Raw genomic sequence first — 16,179 nt, forward strand, 5'->3', positions numbered from 1 at the left:
TGTGGAAAACGCTGGAGGCAGGCAGGGACCTGAAGCTCTGGCACTGGTAGGAGGGCCAGGAGGGGTTTATATATTGCTGTGGGGCAATGTGAGGTCAGCTCCGCAGCGCTGTCATAATTAGCGCCATCGCACTCAAGTATAGCGTCCCATTGCCTAGCAACGGGAACGCTCTAATGTAGCAGTGGAAATTACACGTCTGGTTGCTAGGCAACCAGAAGCGCTGGAGGGGAAGCACAGGCGGCCGTCCCGGGAGATCGCGGGCGGCGCCTCACACAACGGGTCTGATTGAAACACCTAAATTCAATAATTAACAGGTGTGGCCAAATACTTTTGTCCATATAGTGTATATGTATGTATGTATGCTTGGAATCCAATATCCAGTGCAGGTTTATAAATTAAAAACTAAAATGCCATTTTATGTCTGCATGTTTTGTAAAAAATTATAAGCAGGTCTCCGAAAATAATTTCATTATATGGGAGACAAAAATTCACATAAGACCATACATAAGTACACAAGTGAACGGACGTCATCGCAGAATGTCTTTAAGGACAAACGTTCATGTAGCTGGGCTGATTTAGTCATTTACGCAAAAAGTCAGCTGTAACTAGGGAGCTATACCGCAAACAAATGCTCCTCGATACAGTGAAAGAGAACCACAGAGGGATTTCAGAGAAGTATAAAACTTTATAGGTGCTAGATTATATCAACAATTTTCGGAAAATTCTGATAAGAATATTTAATCTCTAAGTATAGTAACTTATTTTTTGATAAGAAGTCTTTTTCTATTTGTTTGTTCATGAAAATGAGGGCTGAGTGACTAAAGTATAGCAAACTGCAAAGTTTCATATGATACTATTAACTATCTATGTTGTAACTAAATTGCTACTACAGCCCAAAGTAGTTAAGAAATACACTAGCTGATTGTTACTTTCCTTATTCTGATCTGTACAAAGGGTTGACTCTAAAATACTGAGGAATAATATTAAGAAACGTGACCTGATATCTTAGTCTAAGTGAATTCTATAAAAAATGAAGTTAGTCACATCAGGTTCCAGTTGACAATTTGAAAACACAGTCTTTTACTTCACACTTTCTTTGCTTTTAATATGCCACTTTTATGACGTTGCTATCATTTTCATGGAAGAAATAAAAATCATTAAGTTTTATTATTTACAAATAAAAGTGTGCAGCACCACGTACAGACCTTTTCTCTTTTGAATCATGTACACATATTAGTTGTCATGGTAACACCTCCTCTATCTAGACTCAAAAGCTATTGCATACCCTTCTGTATAATAAGGATATCAAGAGAGGTTAAGATTAAGATACATGTTGTATCAGTCTGTGTGATTGAATAATCTTGGTAGTTTAACTTTAACTTTTATTTACCCCCTCCCCAATATACTACTCTGTTTAGCATCAGTTGGGTTTTAAGTTAGAAAGTCCTAAACAAGATAAAATCTAATTTTTGTATTTGAGAGCAACTGTAAATGCACTCATCAAGAAATGCCATAGGTCCCATAGGTGCAAACTTCTGCACCCCTACAGATGTTGACATCTTGGCTGGAAATCTATGCATGAGTCAGGTAAAATTGAGGCAAGTGCACATACGTAAGCAGGTGACATCACTAAACAGCATTTGCGCTGTGGGTTAATACTTCTGCGTTAAGGTTTCATTTTACTTAGACAGTATATGTACCTCCCACACAGATTAACAAATGATAACATAAACACCTGTGACTGTGCAAAATAACCTATGCTTTGCACATTCTACCCAGGAAAATATAAATAATAACCTGAACGGGTTCACAAGGATGAGTCTCAACAGGCTGACGGTTACATTAACAAGGGATTCTTACGACACGACTATGTGATCCGTTTGGGTGTATTAATGCGCCGGAAAGCACTCACCTCTTCATCTTCCACTTCTTCCTCATCATCAGACTCTGCAGCTTCATCAAATTTTTCCTCTGGTTCATAAGAATAAAAAAAATCCAGTTACCCATCTGCTACTTTCTCTAGGATCTGATTATCTAAGCTACTATTGTCAATGTATATTAATGGGAAAAGTTAATTATTTTAGAGCTTGGGGCTCTTGTTGCACACAAAATTTCTACGTGTGTGCTCTACTACTACTAATGCATTTTTGAAACTGTACCTATGCATGTATTTCTATCTCTGTCATTGTATGTCTGCTCATATCCATGTACATTATGCATTTTTAATTTAATTGTATTAATTATTAAAACCGCCATGTGGAAAAGCTTATACAGTGCAAGATGTCAAATTACAAGCAGGTTGTAAGATCGTATGGTATAATAGCACGAAAATAACTGAACAAAAATATATAAGAGTTAAACACTATCTAAGCCTAGCAACCCATAGATGCTGTGAGCGCCCGCATATCTGAACCCCATAGAACACTCGTGTCCTCTGACCTACATAGAGCAGACAGTGTATAACAGCACACAGGAACATGGTGTAACACTGCATCCTATGTGCATGCAAGTACAGTGCTTAGAGAGCTAGAACACACAGATGCACGTAACACCCATGTGCTAGCAGACTAAAATATATAGAAATAGGAAAAGTCAGAATATAATAATTTTGAAGTGCAATTAATCAACTAATATTTTATTGTGCCAGCAAAAATTATGTTGTTAGATGGCTAAAGACTAAGCTAGAGTTGATCAACAGGTTGCCCACAAGACGTTCACATACGGCGCTGCTTAGGTCTTAGGGTTTTTAACTTTTGTCATTAGAAATCACTTTCATGGTGCAGTCACACAGAATTTGCAGGAGTAAAACACCTATTGGAAGGTGAATTCTCCTCCACTGAACAGCCAATGGAGTCTGTTAGATCTGATCACGTGTTTATAGTGTACACAATATTCCAAGCCCAAGGGAGCTTATTTACCTTGGGCAGTGCGGGGGTAGGGGTTGAGCTGTTTCTCTGTTGCATACAAAATGAAACCTGTAGCCCACAAATTACATTCTTGAAACAAACGACGGGTATTACGCGTTAAACTGGTTTCCTTTACTCCTCCATTGCAACATACACTATGGGACTGATCTTACCCGCCTTGCATGTGAGTCAGAACAGGAAAGAAAACAAACGTAGAGGGTATATAGGGATACGCCTCCCTCCTCTCTGTGGGTTCCAGTTTTACCTAAGCTGAAAAACCGTAATACTGTTTTAGAAAGAACAACATGCAACATACACTATGTGGTGAAACCAAATTTGCATTTTGCTTAATGAGTTCATTTGAACACATATACCAAGGCATCTGCTGAAGCTTGGAGATTAATTTGATAATGTTTGGTGAAAGTATGTTTGGGGGACCAGACTGCGGCCTTACATAACTTCCATGGAGGCAGATTCCTTCTCTGGCCATGAATTCGCTATGGATTGCTGAATGTGCTCTGAAACTTTGAGGCATGTCCACCTTCTTTACTATGTACTCTTCTGTAACGCAAGATTTTGTCCATCTTGCCACTGATGCTTTTGAGTATGGTTCACCCTTTTTTTTACCACTCACTAAAACAAAGATCTGATTTGTTTTTCTAAATCTCTGTGTCCTCCTCAAATAAATTCTAATGGCACGGACCAAATCCAGACAATGACATTTCTTTTGAGTTTTATGGTTTTGGACACAGAGAGGGTAGAACATTCTATTGATTGCCAACTGTATATCTTGGACAATCTTGAGAAGCTCACTCCTCTTTATTCCATCCTGTATACATTTCTCCAAATCATTAACCCAAATGCATAATGCTCTGTGAGTAGCAGGCCGGTTCCACCACCTATGCCCTGTTAACACTCAGAGGAGTGCAACTGCCGGACCTTCAGGAGGAGCTATCCTCTATCTTCCTGCTCAACTGGCAATAGTAGAAGTAGGTAAGCACAGAAAAATAATAAACCTCACTGCCTGACTCTACTACAAGGACAGGATAGACGACACAGATAAGAGGCAGGCGCGGCCCTATGTACCCTCTGGGTGTGTCGTCTTTCCTGTCCTGACTCACGTGCAAGGAGAGATTAACCCCATAGTGTATGTTACCATGGAGGAGGAGGAAAACATGCTGTTCACTGGTGGACCAAGTTATTATTTGTACGCGGAAGTAGTCACCTGAGTTGAGTTGTCGTATGATGAACTCAATCTGGCGATTCATGTCCGTGTTCCCTTCTTTGACAAAACATCTCAGAATCTCCTGCATCCCCTAAAACATGTGAGTTGTAAAACAAAGTTAACTTAACCTGAAACCAGCTATTGACAGGAGTGCTAATAGAAGGGACCAAAAGGATGTTAAGTTAGCCACAGACACACTGATTTTATGAATTTTGTCAAAAAAAAATACCTTTTCACAAATACTCCTTTCATTGAACGATTTGTAGAAAAGGAAAACAATCTAAAGCTCAAATCGCATTAAGAGAAAAAATTGTGCTTGCGTAACTTCATAAATGTTCTGTAGGTCCTGCTAAAAGTGAATCAATGTGAAAATAAATTGCAGAGCTATCGGCTATTAAAAGTGGAACTCAAAAATGAAAGCATTTTTCTTAAATTAAATGCATGAGACATTTATTCACACATGTTTAAGTGATCATTTTGAGTCCTTGCAATGTCACCCTCCTCAGGCTGTGAGCTGGAATGATAGTAAGTGGTGGTTGGTACATACTGTGAAAAAAAGAGGATTTATGTACTTCCGTTAAATCAGTTTCTCTGATTCCGTCTGGGGGACACTGCTTACCATGGGTTGTGGAGGGGAGGTCGGGAGTTGGCACCTAGCTAGTTAACTTTAGCACTGCTGACAGACCCCTCCCCTCTACAATCCCCCTGCCTCTTCTTCTTCCTGTCAGTTAATTAAAAAGCCCCAAGGAGAAAAGGCCAATCAACCAAAAGCACACAGAAGAAAAGCAGGAGGGAGGGTCGCAGTGTCCCCCAGATGGAATCAGAGAAACGGATTTAACGTAAGTACATAAATCCTCTTTTCTCTTTCATGCAGTCTGGGGGACACTGCTTACCATGGGGACGTTCTAAAGCAGCTCCCTAAGGGTGGGACTACTCTGAAAACCCTGCTCGTAAAGCACTACAAGCGAAATTTGCATCCGCAGATGCAAATACATTAAACTGGTAAAATTTTGTAAAGGTGTGGACAGAGGACCAGGTGGCTGCCCTGCAAAGCTGGTCTGCAGAAGCCCCATTTCTCACTGCCCAAGACGCCCCCACCGCCCTGATGGAATGGGCCTTAAATCTCTCTGACACAGGATGGTTAGCCTTGATGTAACCTGAGTAATTGTTGCCCTAATCCATTTCGCAATTCACTGCTTAGAGGCTGGCCAGCCTCTATGAGAATCAATAAGGACAAACAGAAACACGTTACACCGAATATGAGAAGCCCTCTAACATATAAGCAGAGAGCCCTAACCACATATATATATATATATATATATATATATATATATATATATATATATATATATATATATCTGTATACACCTGATCAGACAGGTGTATACGGAAGCTGTCCGAAATACCGGAACCACAGTTTTCTGGCTCAAAAGAAAAGCTGAAACACCCTTCGGAACAAAGGAAGGGAGAGTTCTGAACACCGCTCCGTCCTCATGTAGCATCAATTATGTTGTCGACAGGACAGAGATCCCAACTCTGAACTTTTACAAGCGGAAGCAATGGCTAAGAGAAACATAACCTTGCAGGTTAGAGACCTAATCTGTCGAAAGTAAGGATTTAAAGAAAACCCTGTAAGCATATGAAGCACCAGGAAAAGATCAAATGGTGCTGTAGGAGAAGTGAAAGGAGGCTAGATATGCAAGACCTCCTGAAGAAACATCCTGATGTCTGGCATATCTACTAACTTCAGGTGGAAGAAACTGAAAGGCAGAAACCTATACCTTTAAGGAGCCTAAGCAGAGACCTGCCTCAAGACAATCCTGCAGAAAAAGCCAGAATTCAGGTATAAGAAGAAAAGAGGACGTATAACAAGACCTATTGTCACACCCTGTGACATAGGCTCGCCAAATGCGACGATATATGCGAGCCGAACAGGCTTACAAGCTCATAGCAGAGTGTTCACTAATTGGGGGAAAAAAAACCTAGCTCTCCAGAGCCTGGCTACAACAGCCATGCGGTTAAATTTAGCCGAGGTAAATCCTGGTGATGAAAAGGACCCCGAAGGAGAAGATATTGTCAGTGCGGAAGACAAAGTTCTTGCCCTACTGCCATAAAGATTATGTACGCGTACCACACTCTCCACGGCCATGCAGGTGCTATCAGAATTACCGACAGACCGCCTTGCCTCACTCGTCTGAGTACTCAAGGAAATATGGGAATTGCGCAAAACCTGGGAAACTTCCTGATGTGTATGGAGGCCATGATATCTATATCCGATAGACCCCACCTCTGAATCAGAGACTGAAAAGCTTCCGGATGGAGGGACTACTCCCCTGGCATCATCGCATTGCGACTGAAATAATCAGCCTCCCAGCTCTTTATTTCTGAAATGCACACAGCCGAGATTGCTGGAACACACTGTTCAGCCCAAGCGAATATCTGAGCCGATACCCACATTGCCGTTGCTCTTCTCGTTCCTCCTTGTCTGTTGACCTATGTCACAGCCATGGCATGACGGACTGAACTCTGAGAAGATGACCCTGGAGAAAGGTTCGGGCCCCCCGAAGGGCCAAAAGGATTGCCTTTAACTCTAATAAGTTGATGGATAGAGAGGACTCCTGGACTGACCGTGGAGCCGGAGATGAAGGGATACCGCACCAACCCTTCAGGCTTGTGTCTGTGAATTTCTCGCATCCGGAGACAGAGAAACTTCTGGCGCTCCAAATGTAGGTGGGATCCCGACCCTCCTGTGAAGAGGTCCCACTACAAGCACCGGGAATAAGCACGACCGAAGGGGACCGTTTAGAAGGAGACCAACATCTTCCCTTGGAGACGCATGCACAAGTGTATTGAAGGACTGGGAGAGGACAAGACCGTGCTGTATCCTCTGAACCGACCTGATCTTCTCTTCTGGCAGAAACACTTTCTGCTGTTTGGAGTCCATGCCGAGTCCCGGGAAGATCCTGCATTGGCGCGGAATCACCTGGGATTTCCTTGAGTGTATTAAACACCCATGGCTCTTGAGGAAAGCTATGTGAAGGACATGTGCTGTTGCAAGCAAATCTCTGAGTCGGATCTTATGAGAAGATCGTCTAAGTAAGGCACCCCTTGAATGAAGACAAGCTGCCATTCCCGACATTCTCGTTCCTCCTTGTTAAAAACCCCTGGAGCCAAGGAGAGGTAGAAGGGAAGAGTCCTAAACTGATAGTGAAAGGCCCCCACTCTAAATCTCAGGAGAAACCGATGACCGTTCCAGACAGGAGCGGGTATCCTTTAAATCAGGTTGTTTCTATATTCCCTCAGCAACATTGTGCAATTCCACCAAAGGAGGAAAACGAATAAGCTTTCTTCTGGCCTTCTTAACGAGACTTCTGTTTATAGGACTAGGATCCTCTGACTCTGGGAGGTCCAAGGCCTGCCTTACCGTTAATAGCAATCATCAATGGCCTGATATCTGGCGTTTTTTTTCTGATTAGACACGTGAACCTGATCATGATTAAATTTTGTTTCCCCTTCCTCAGAAAAGGATTTGCGGATCTACCAGATTCCCTTTTAGAAGGGGCCAAATATGGGGATTCAGAAACTGGTCTACCTTGTCGAGACATGTGTCTGATCCGTTATGAAAAAGAGAAGGGCCTGCTACAGCCGTTCCCCGCAGCAGGACCCCCCACCTTATCCAATATAGAAGAAAGTGTTGCTGAGCTTGTCAATAACTAAGTAGATTTAGTGAGAAGCTGAGTTAAAGAGTAAACTGACTGTAAGTAATCCTTGCATTTATAACAGGTAAAATATTTTTCCATAGGACCTTTACCTTTATCTAACATTTACAAAGGAAAGCATCACAAGCACCATTGATTTGAAGGAGACAGAGAGAAAAAACAAGTAATCAACTAATCTACAGTAAAAGTTGCACTTGTTCCTTTAAATAAACAATGTTATTTGTGTTTTGGCAAGTAAGAGTACTATAATATTACCCATACTAGCCCCACTTTGTCAGTAAAGCAATACAGTTTTTATAAAGGCTTAATAATAAAAAAGAATACGTAGCCAAAAGGCCAACAGGAGAGAAGTCCACCAGCCATGTCCTGATGCTTGCTCCCACAAGGCAGTCTCTGTTCCCGGGCTTCTTCTTATCCTCCAGAAGACCGGAATACTGCCCGTAAATTGAAGAGCAGGGGAGTTCTATATAATTTTAACTCCCCCTCTTCCATATTCTGTCTCTATTTTTTATTTTAATTTTTTTAGAAAAATAAATAATTTGCAGAGTAATGGAGACCTCGAAAAGATTGAGGTCTCCTGCAGCGGTTCTAACCCCGATGCCCCCTCCTATTACTGAGGGGGGATCTTGGTATAGCCCTTAATTTGATCTATCCGCTTTTTTTTTTTAAGGAATCTATGTCCAGCAGAGTAATGGAGACCTCTAAATTCGAGGTCTCCTGCAGCGGTGGGACCCCGATGCCCCCTCCTATGTCTAAGGGGGGATCTTGGTCTGCCCCCTTCTTTAGTTAGTAATTTGCCCGGGCTTCGTTGCAAAAATTAAAGATGGCGCCCGGCTGATTATCCGATAACCGGCGCTCTATGCCGCAGTGGCAGCGCTGGTTATCGGGGAGGCTGTAAGAGTGACAGTGGTCCGTATTGGTCCTACACTATAAAACTCTGCCAGTGAGAGCCCTCGGCTCTCATCTGACCGATCAGTGTCCGTGCTGCTGCTGTGGGAGTGTGTTCTCTATGGTAGAACACACTCCCAGCTCTGCTTCCAAAATAAAAGTCCTGTAACAAAGTAAAAGTTAGATAAAGAAAATTTAACTTAAAATCAAATAAAATCAATAAAATAAAATCTATAAAACACTAGCATAAAAAAAGGCAGCCCAACTCCTTTGGGCACCTACAAAAAACTGACAGGAAGAGGAAGAGGCAGGGGGATTGTAGAGGGGAGGGGTCTGTCAGCAGTGCTAAAGTTAACTAGCTAGGTGCCAACTCCCGAGCTCCCCTCCACAACCCATGGCAAGCAGTGTCCCCCAGACTGGATGAAAGAGAAAGGTATTTTATAATAAAGGAAAGGATTTAATGCGATTCTTGTTTTGAAAATAGTATGAAAATGTAGGGGCTGAGGCGAGGGGTGGTGCTTCTGGTCAATGTCAAGCATAGTTATCAAGCCTTTCACAAGCCCGTCACAAAAATAAATCAGCGATTAGCAATTTTTACATTTATTTTCAGACTAACCACAGCAGCTCTTTCTTTCAGCACAATACAAGAGCACACAGTTCACTCTACTCTACAGGATCCAAAAATGTTTAACTTGGCTTTAGCTTCACTTTTTATCTTGGGAACTATAGCACTACAGCACACTGCACACACGCAGTTTATCTTACCCTGGCTCTGGCTTCATCTCGTATTGAGGTAACAGCAAGGATGCTATAGAGAGCTCCATTCACATAAGGACGAATCTGTGGGGCACAAACATCAAGTTCATAACAAACCCATAATTCTAAAGGAAGAACACACAGAAGAGAGATGTCAGAAATGTTCTACTACTAATATTCATATGTACAGTGTCAGACAGTCCCCATCTCTACTTCCACACCTGACTTGTCCAAAGCATAAATGGGACTCTAACAAGAAGTATTTTAAAATAGAAATGAATATAAGTTGTTGTCACCAAAGTGGAAGCAGGAAGACTAAGAAGTGATGTTTCTAATTTTGTTGGCATTCCCATCTCACTCTGCCCCATTCCACATATGGTCATGCTGAGCATTTATTTAGTCAAATAGGTACAAATGTATGTTTGTATGTATGTATGTATGTATGTATGTATGTATGTATGTATGTATGTATGTATGTATGTATGTATATATATATATATATATATATATATATATATATATCTTCTGCACTCAACCAAACACACAATTAATGCTGTACTAGCACCTTTACTATATTAAAACAGGAAATGTTAGTTCCACGTACTGAAACATATGTTAAGCTGACCAACTCACGTCAAACTCTTTCTGGTCAGTCCTAACATGATCAAATGCTATGATTTTTTATCTGGGGTAAAGGCTTACCTGCACATAGCTTTGCAGGCAAGTCTTTCCCAAGCACTAGCAGTCATGGGATCCTAACATGGTCATAGCATTTGACCATATTGCATTTCAGAAGGCACATACCTCGTGGTTCTCATGACCAAGTAAGTCAGACAGCACTCCGAGAACTTGGGGTGCAGTTTTTGCACACATTTTCTTTCCTGCAGGAGACAAACATTAACAGGAGCACTTATGAATGTACCTGCATCTGTCTAGATTCTATGCAAAAAGATAGTAAGTAGGTAAGAAGTCACTGCAGATATACATGTACACACCAGCACTGCGTAAGCAGAGGTTCATGAGCAGAGCTACAGAATACTCCACTGTGTAGTCAGAAAGATGTTCTGTGTCCTCCAGCTCTTGTATAAGCCAGTAGATGAGACCATCTTTTATCATGGCCGACTGCATAGAGCGCCTGGAACAGAAAACATTGGATTTAATGAAAAATATGTAAAAATAAGCGCAGTTCGACTTATGCATGACCTGTTCAAAAGGGAGGAAATTTACTTTCCACAATTTGCTTATTCAGCTCATCTTGCAGAACTGATCTACTGCTCTATGGATGGGATTTCTGCTTATTTCACTGTTTACTATGAATATGTTGGGAAGGGATTCACTTGTTCTGCATCCGAATTACTACTTTAAGACTGTTCTACGATTGTGAGGGTAGTTTTACAGCTTTGTGTATTTAGTTTCTCTTTTTCTGTTTGCTGGACAATGTCGTTTTCTATAAGTTGGTAAATTAAGGTCTATAAATGACATTTAAAAATAACCCCAGTCTTTTGCCAAACTTCAACTATATGCTGTGATTACTTTCCCCAGTGTGATTTCATAAATCCTCCGAAAACAGGATGCCTAGTCTCAGTGTATTTGCCAGTTATTCACTATATTCACTATAAATAACACTACAAAAGGTTATCAATGGTGATCAGCTTTGAGACCTACACATACTGAAAGTGTAAACGCAGTCCTGTGATGAAAAACATCCTGCATTAAAATGGCAAAGATGAATTTAAATACTGTAAATAGCAAAGCCACAGTTCAATACATAATCTTAGTAGGTTGTGCATTATTTATAGGTTTCATTGTGCAACCCAGTTACACCTGCTAAGGTAAGCACTAAGAAACACGTGCAATAATGATAAATATACACTGTGGTGTCAAATAAATGGTCCCTGTGATTTACATGAACTAAAGGACCCCAGTCTTTCGAATAGTAGGAAAGAAAACAGGATTTTTGCGTTAAAGCCATTTCTCAGGGTCCAATGGAGGACACTCCCCTCCCTCCCTTTACACTCTTCTCTCATTGCTAGTTTATTAACACAGTTTATAGGTTTCCGAATTAGAAATCGGTTTCTTGTTCTTGTGCGATAGTTCTTCATCTCTTCTCTGGGGCTTAGTTAGCTCATTATGGAGGTTCAGTGATTGGAGGGGATATGGAGGGGGGGGGAGTTTTCTGAATTTGCGCAGATTTCAAATTAAGTGCCTAACTCCTGGACCAGCCTCCAAACCCCATGGTCCAATTGGATGAAAGCGAAACATAGCAGTATAGGAGCAAGAGCTGGTTTGGCCAGTAAAAGGACAATATAAGACTGAAAGGAAAAGAAACAGAAACAAAGCTAGAGCATTAATAAAAAGTCAAAGATGAATAGATAAGTACCAGATACACAACAGCAAATACACATAAATATTCATAACAAAGAAAACACATTAATGTATGCAGGATAGAATTCTAATTTCTGCTTATGTTAAGAGTTGAGTTCATATTTGTCAGATTTTAAACTAACAATTGACTGGATCTTACCTAAGACTGAGTTTTTGCAGAGAGCCCAATAAATTTTCCCTGGTAATGGAATCTTGTTCTTCTGCCTTCAGGGTTTCCTCTAACGAACGTAGCAAATTAGGATTCTGGCTGAGATAAACACGGCCTGGGAGACAGAGGAAATGGTGTAAACCCGCTACACATCATTATATATTTCTATATAAATAAATGCCATTATGAGTCTTACAGGCTCGTTTCTATGTGTTCGTGTGTGTGCTTGTGTGTGTGGGCTCACACAAGCAAATGAGCTCTACCCAACACAATCAAGAAGCAATAAAGTATTTTATTTTTTGTTTATTTGATCTCCATCTTTTCAAAAATATGGAAGATGAAAGGTATATGGCTTTGCAAAGCGTTTCCAGGAAACTGTATGGTACTGCAATTATAGAGGTTTGGCATTTGAAGAGCTTTACTAAATCCTCTCTGATTTCAATAATAATTTGGTGGTGGTTTCAACCCAGAGACTCCTAACCTTGTGCTCTATTTAGTAGGTTCCTGGAAATTACATATAGCTGATGACTCTCAAAGCTCTCTTCATAGCAAAGGAGATCAGACAAGGCAGCTTGGTAGCAATTAGAACTGCAGCATTGGATCTTCTGATGCAGAAAGAGTCCAGCAGTACCTAAGGTTATTATCAGAGATCCTGGCTGCCTATCTATGCAAGGACCCTGCTAAACACAGTGACTCCACCAAAATACTTTTACTGGGAGAGGCTTCAGTAACACTTGTAAACCCCTTTAATAGCTGTTTTTCTAAAGAGGACTATATTGTACGGTAATAATAATAATATCAACTGACCCTTGAAACAATATATTTAGTTCTGTGTCTTACCATCAGCTAATGATGCAAAAGCATTGATGAGGCGGGCAGTGTACTGTCTGACTACCTCATTATTGGAGAGGAGCAGCTGCAAAACATTTCTTCTCTGGGGAGAAAAACAAATAAAAGAAAGTCTTCACAGATTCATAAATACACTTATAACCTGCATGCAATGGCTTAACCGTTTCAGACATCATATTTTTCTTCTGCCCCCAAAACAGACAGCCAGTCAATCAATTCACTAGGAGCCACAGTCAACTGCAGACAATACATTCCTCAGAAGGGTCACTGGCTCCTAGAGTATCATGAATAGTATTTTAGCCCACAAAGTGGTTTCCGCCACCACGTGCAGGTGCATTTAAAAAAGAAATTAAATAAAATATTTATTGCCAATACACCCTGGAGTTAGTTTTTGACATTTTTTATGCTTACAGGTCTCAAAGAGGTAGAGGGTGGGTTGGCAATTAATAGGAATATAAGGGACATGTGTATTGATTTTCTTTACCCTGTACTAAAGGGCTTAATCCCTTTCCTGCTATATCCTGCTCACCTTCCCATTTTGGTAGTAGTCTAAAAGATCATTTGTTATATAAGCCTGAAGAACGGTATCTCTCTGCTCCCCGGGCCTGGAACAAGTAAAGCGCTGAAAAAGAAACACACAAAACGCTGCACTTATTGAAACACCTACTAACGATACAGAAGTTACATGATTTAGTCTAAACACTGTGAGAGAAAAAAGTGTGACAGAAGAAAAGAATAAGAATGAATAAGAAAGATAAACAGAAATACAATTAGAATTTGTATCGATTTGTTTTTATAAACTTTACAATAAAAACTTTCACCAGAATCTACAGAAGGGGTTTAGGCCAAACCATGAATAACTGGCAATTACTCCTCCTTCTGCACCAAAGTTTACAGTTTGCAGTATGCAATCTGGTAGGAAGCCTTCTCCTGGTATCCGCCAAACCCAGATTCGTCCGTCAGACTGCCAGATGGTGAAGCAAGATTCATCACTTCAAAGAACAAGTTTTCATTGTTCCAGAGTCTAATTGCGCTGTGCTTTACCCGACTTCAGTCAATGTTTAGTATTGCGTATGGTGATCTGAGGCTTGTGTGCGGCTGCTTGGCCACGGAAACCTAATCCATGAAGCTGCAGACAACAGTTCTTGTGATGATGTTGCTACCAGAGGCAATTTGAAACTTGATAGTTAGCGTAGCAAATAAAGAGAGATGATGGTTACATGATATGCACTTCGGCACTCAGCAGTCCCGTTCTGTGAGCTTGTGTGGCCTACCGCTCAATGGCTGAGTTGCTGCTACTATTAGACATTTCCATGTCACAATAAAGCACTAGGGTTAATGTATTTGGTGGGAAGGGGGGTAGGGGGTTATATATAGTGCTGCATTGCATACTGGACAATTAATATGAACTATTAAAGCTTCGTGTGGAACCCTGTTACCTGAGTCCGGATTGCGGTACATTTTCCATCAACACTGCAGCTCACAGCAGAGTATTGCAGTCTGACCTCTTCAATAGTGCTGTACTGACAAGGACTAGATGGATCAAGTTCCCTAGCACTAAACTGCAGTGCAGTCTGCCTTTCCCCTTCAGGTAATAGGAAAAAAGCAATAACAACATTGTAAACTACAGGAGAAGAATGCAGGAGCAAACTTTAGATGTTAAAGTCCTACCAATTACAATAAGAAACATTTGTGTATGGGATTAACTGAATGAGGTCACTTTATAGTGATAGATCCACAAGTTGTGGATATATAGTGGCATCCACAATTTAAATCTAATTTTATTTACGATATTAAAATTATACAATCATGCTACAGTGTCCAATAAACAAATGTTTATAATTGTGATTAATATATCTTTAGTGTCTAAAGTATGCTCCTGGATTCTTGTCCAGTATTATGTAAAGTAAGTCACAGTGGTGATGTACCTTTTCATACAGTTGACAAATTTCGGTGTGCTGCCAAAATTTCCCTTTTTGTCTGTATGAAATGGGCTCTTAATATTAAGTGTTTTTCAAACTAGTTCAAAGCATTATACACTTTGGAACATCATTATAATATAGTGACAAAGATATAGACCAGGCCTGGCCACCCTGTGGCTCTCCATGTATTGTGAAACTACAAGTCCCTGCATGGCCTGCCAGAAAACAGTTACCGTATCTACTGGCACATCATGCTAGGACTTGCAGTTCCAGAGCACCTGAAGGGTCACAGGTTGACCAGGTCTGATATAGACACTGATGTAAAATAGAAAGTTTGCTATCAGTGTCTATATCTGTATGTCACAATCTTAAAAAAATAGATAATATGCTATTTTTAGAGCATTTGGAAACATTTGTAGAGCATTTGGAAACATTTGGTGCTATTTGAACAGGTTCAAATTCCAGCTTACTAATATAACATATGTTGTGCGAAAACCTGTAAAGTTGACTTAGGTACAAAAGAGTCAGCAATGTAGCTAAAAGGAACTTGGGGCTAGATTTACTAAGCTGCGGGTTTGAAAAAGTGGGGATGTTGCCTATAGCAACCAATCAGATTTTAGCTATCATTTTGTAGAAGGTACTAAATAAATGAAAGCTAGAATCTGATTGGTTGCTATAGGCAACATCCCCACTTTTTCAAACTCGCAGCTTAGTAAATCTAGCCCTTAAACCGGGAAGAAATTACCGAGATCATAACAGTCTTCTTTAATTAAGTAAATGGCGTTCAGTAGCTACTGTTGGAGAATATAGCTGACTGCTATCCACGACCTCTTTCTATCCAACTCCTTTAACCTTCTTGCCGTTACTGAAACCTGGCTCTCCGATTCTGATACTACTTCCCCCGCTGCCCTCTCCTATGGTGGCCTCTCCTTCACCCACTCCGCCAGGCCTGGTGCCCGCCCTGGCGGTGGAGTTGGCCTCCTCCTCTCCTCCACCTGTACTTTTCGTGTCATTCCCCCTGAACCCTCCCTCTCCTTCTCCTCTTTTGAAGCTCACTCCATCCGCCTCTTCTACCCCATCCATCTCCGCGTCACTGTCATCTACCGCCCCCCTGGCCCCACCTCCCTCTTCCTTGACAACTTTGCTAGCTGGCTTCCTCACTACCTCTCCTCCGATCTCCCCTCGATCATTCTCGGTGACTTTAATATCCCCATCGACAACCCCACCTACCCTGCTTCCAGCAAACTGCTCACCCTCTCTTCCTCCCTTGGTCTCACCCAATGGACCTCCTCCTCTACCCACTGCCTTGGTCACTCCCTTGATCTGGTCTTCTCCTACCTATGTAATCTCTCCGACTTCTCCATCTCTCCCTTTCCTCTAT

The 16,179-nt window shown here is 41.1% G+C and overlaps 1 protein-coding gene across 6 annotated transcripts in view; it reads right to left on the reverse strand.

Annotated features, from left to right (window-relative positions):
* The window catches only part of ARMC9 (armadillo repeat containing 9), a 125,744-nt gene that overhangs the window by 17,229 nt on the left and 92,336 nt on the right, over positions 1–16,179 (reverse strand). For all 6 annotated transcript variants that reach the window (XM_075202378.1, XM_075202380.1, XM_075202379.1 and 3 more), the window contains 8 exons: positions 13,406–13,498; positions 12,868–12,961; positions 12,019–12,142; positions 10,490–10,629; positions 10,299–10,375; positions 9,504–9,578; positions 4,132–4,222; positions 1,913–1,971 (listed from right to left, as the gene is read on the reverse strand). In XM_075202378.1, coding sequence (XP_075058479.1) covers positions 1,913–1,971; positions 4,132–4,222; positions 9,504–9,578; positions 10,299–10,375; positions 10,490–10,629; positions 12,019–12,142; positions 12,868–12,961; positions 13,406–13,498 — 753 coding nt within the window. The remainder of the gene's footprint in view (positions 1–1,912; positions 1,972–4,131; positions 4,223–9,503; positions 9,579–10,298; positions 10,376–10,489; positions 10,630–12,018; positions 12,143–12,867; positions 12,962–13,405; positions 13,499–16,179) is intronic.

This window comes from Mixophyes fleayi, chromosome 3 (assembly GCF_038048845.1).
Source record: "Mixophyes fleayi isolate aMixFle1 chromosome 3, aMixFle1.hap1, whole genome shotgun sequence".
NCBI lineage: Eukaryota > Metazoa > Chordata > Amphibia > Anura > Limnodynastidae > Mixophyes > Mixophyes fleayi.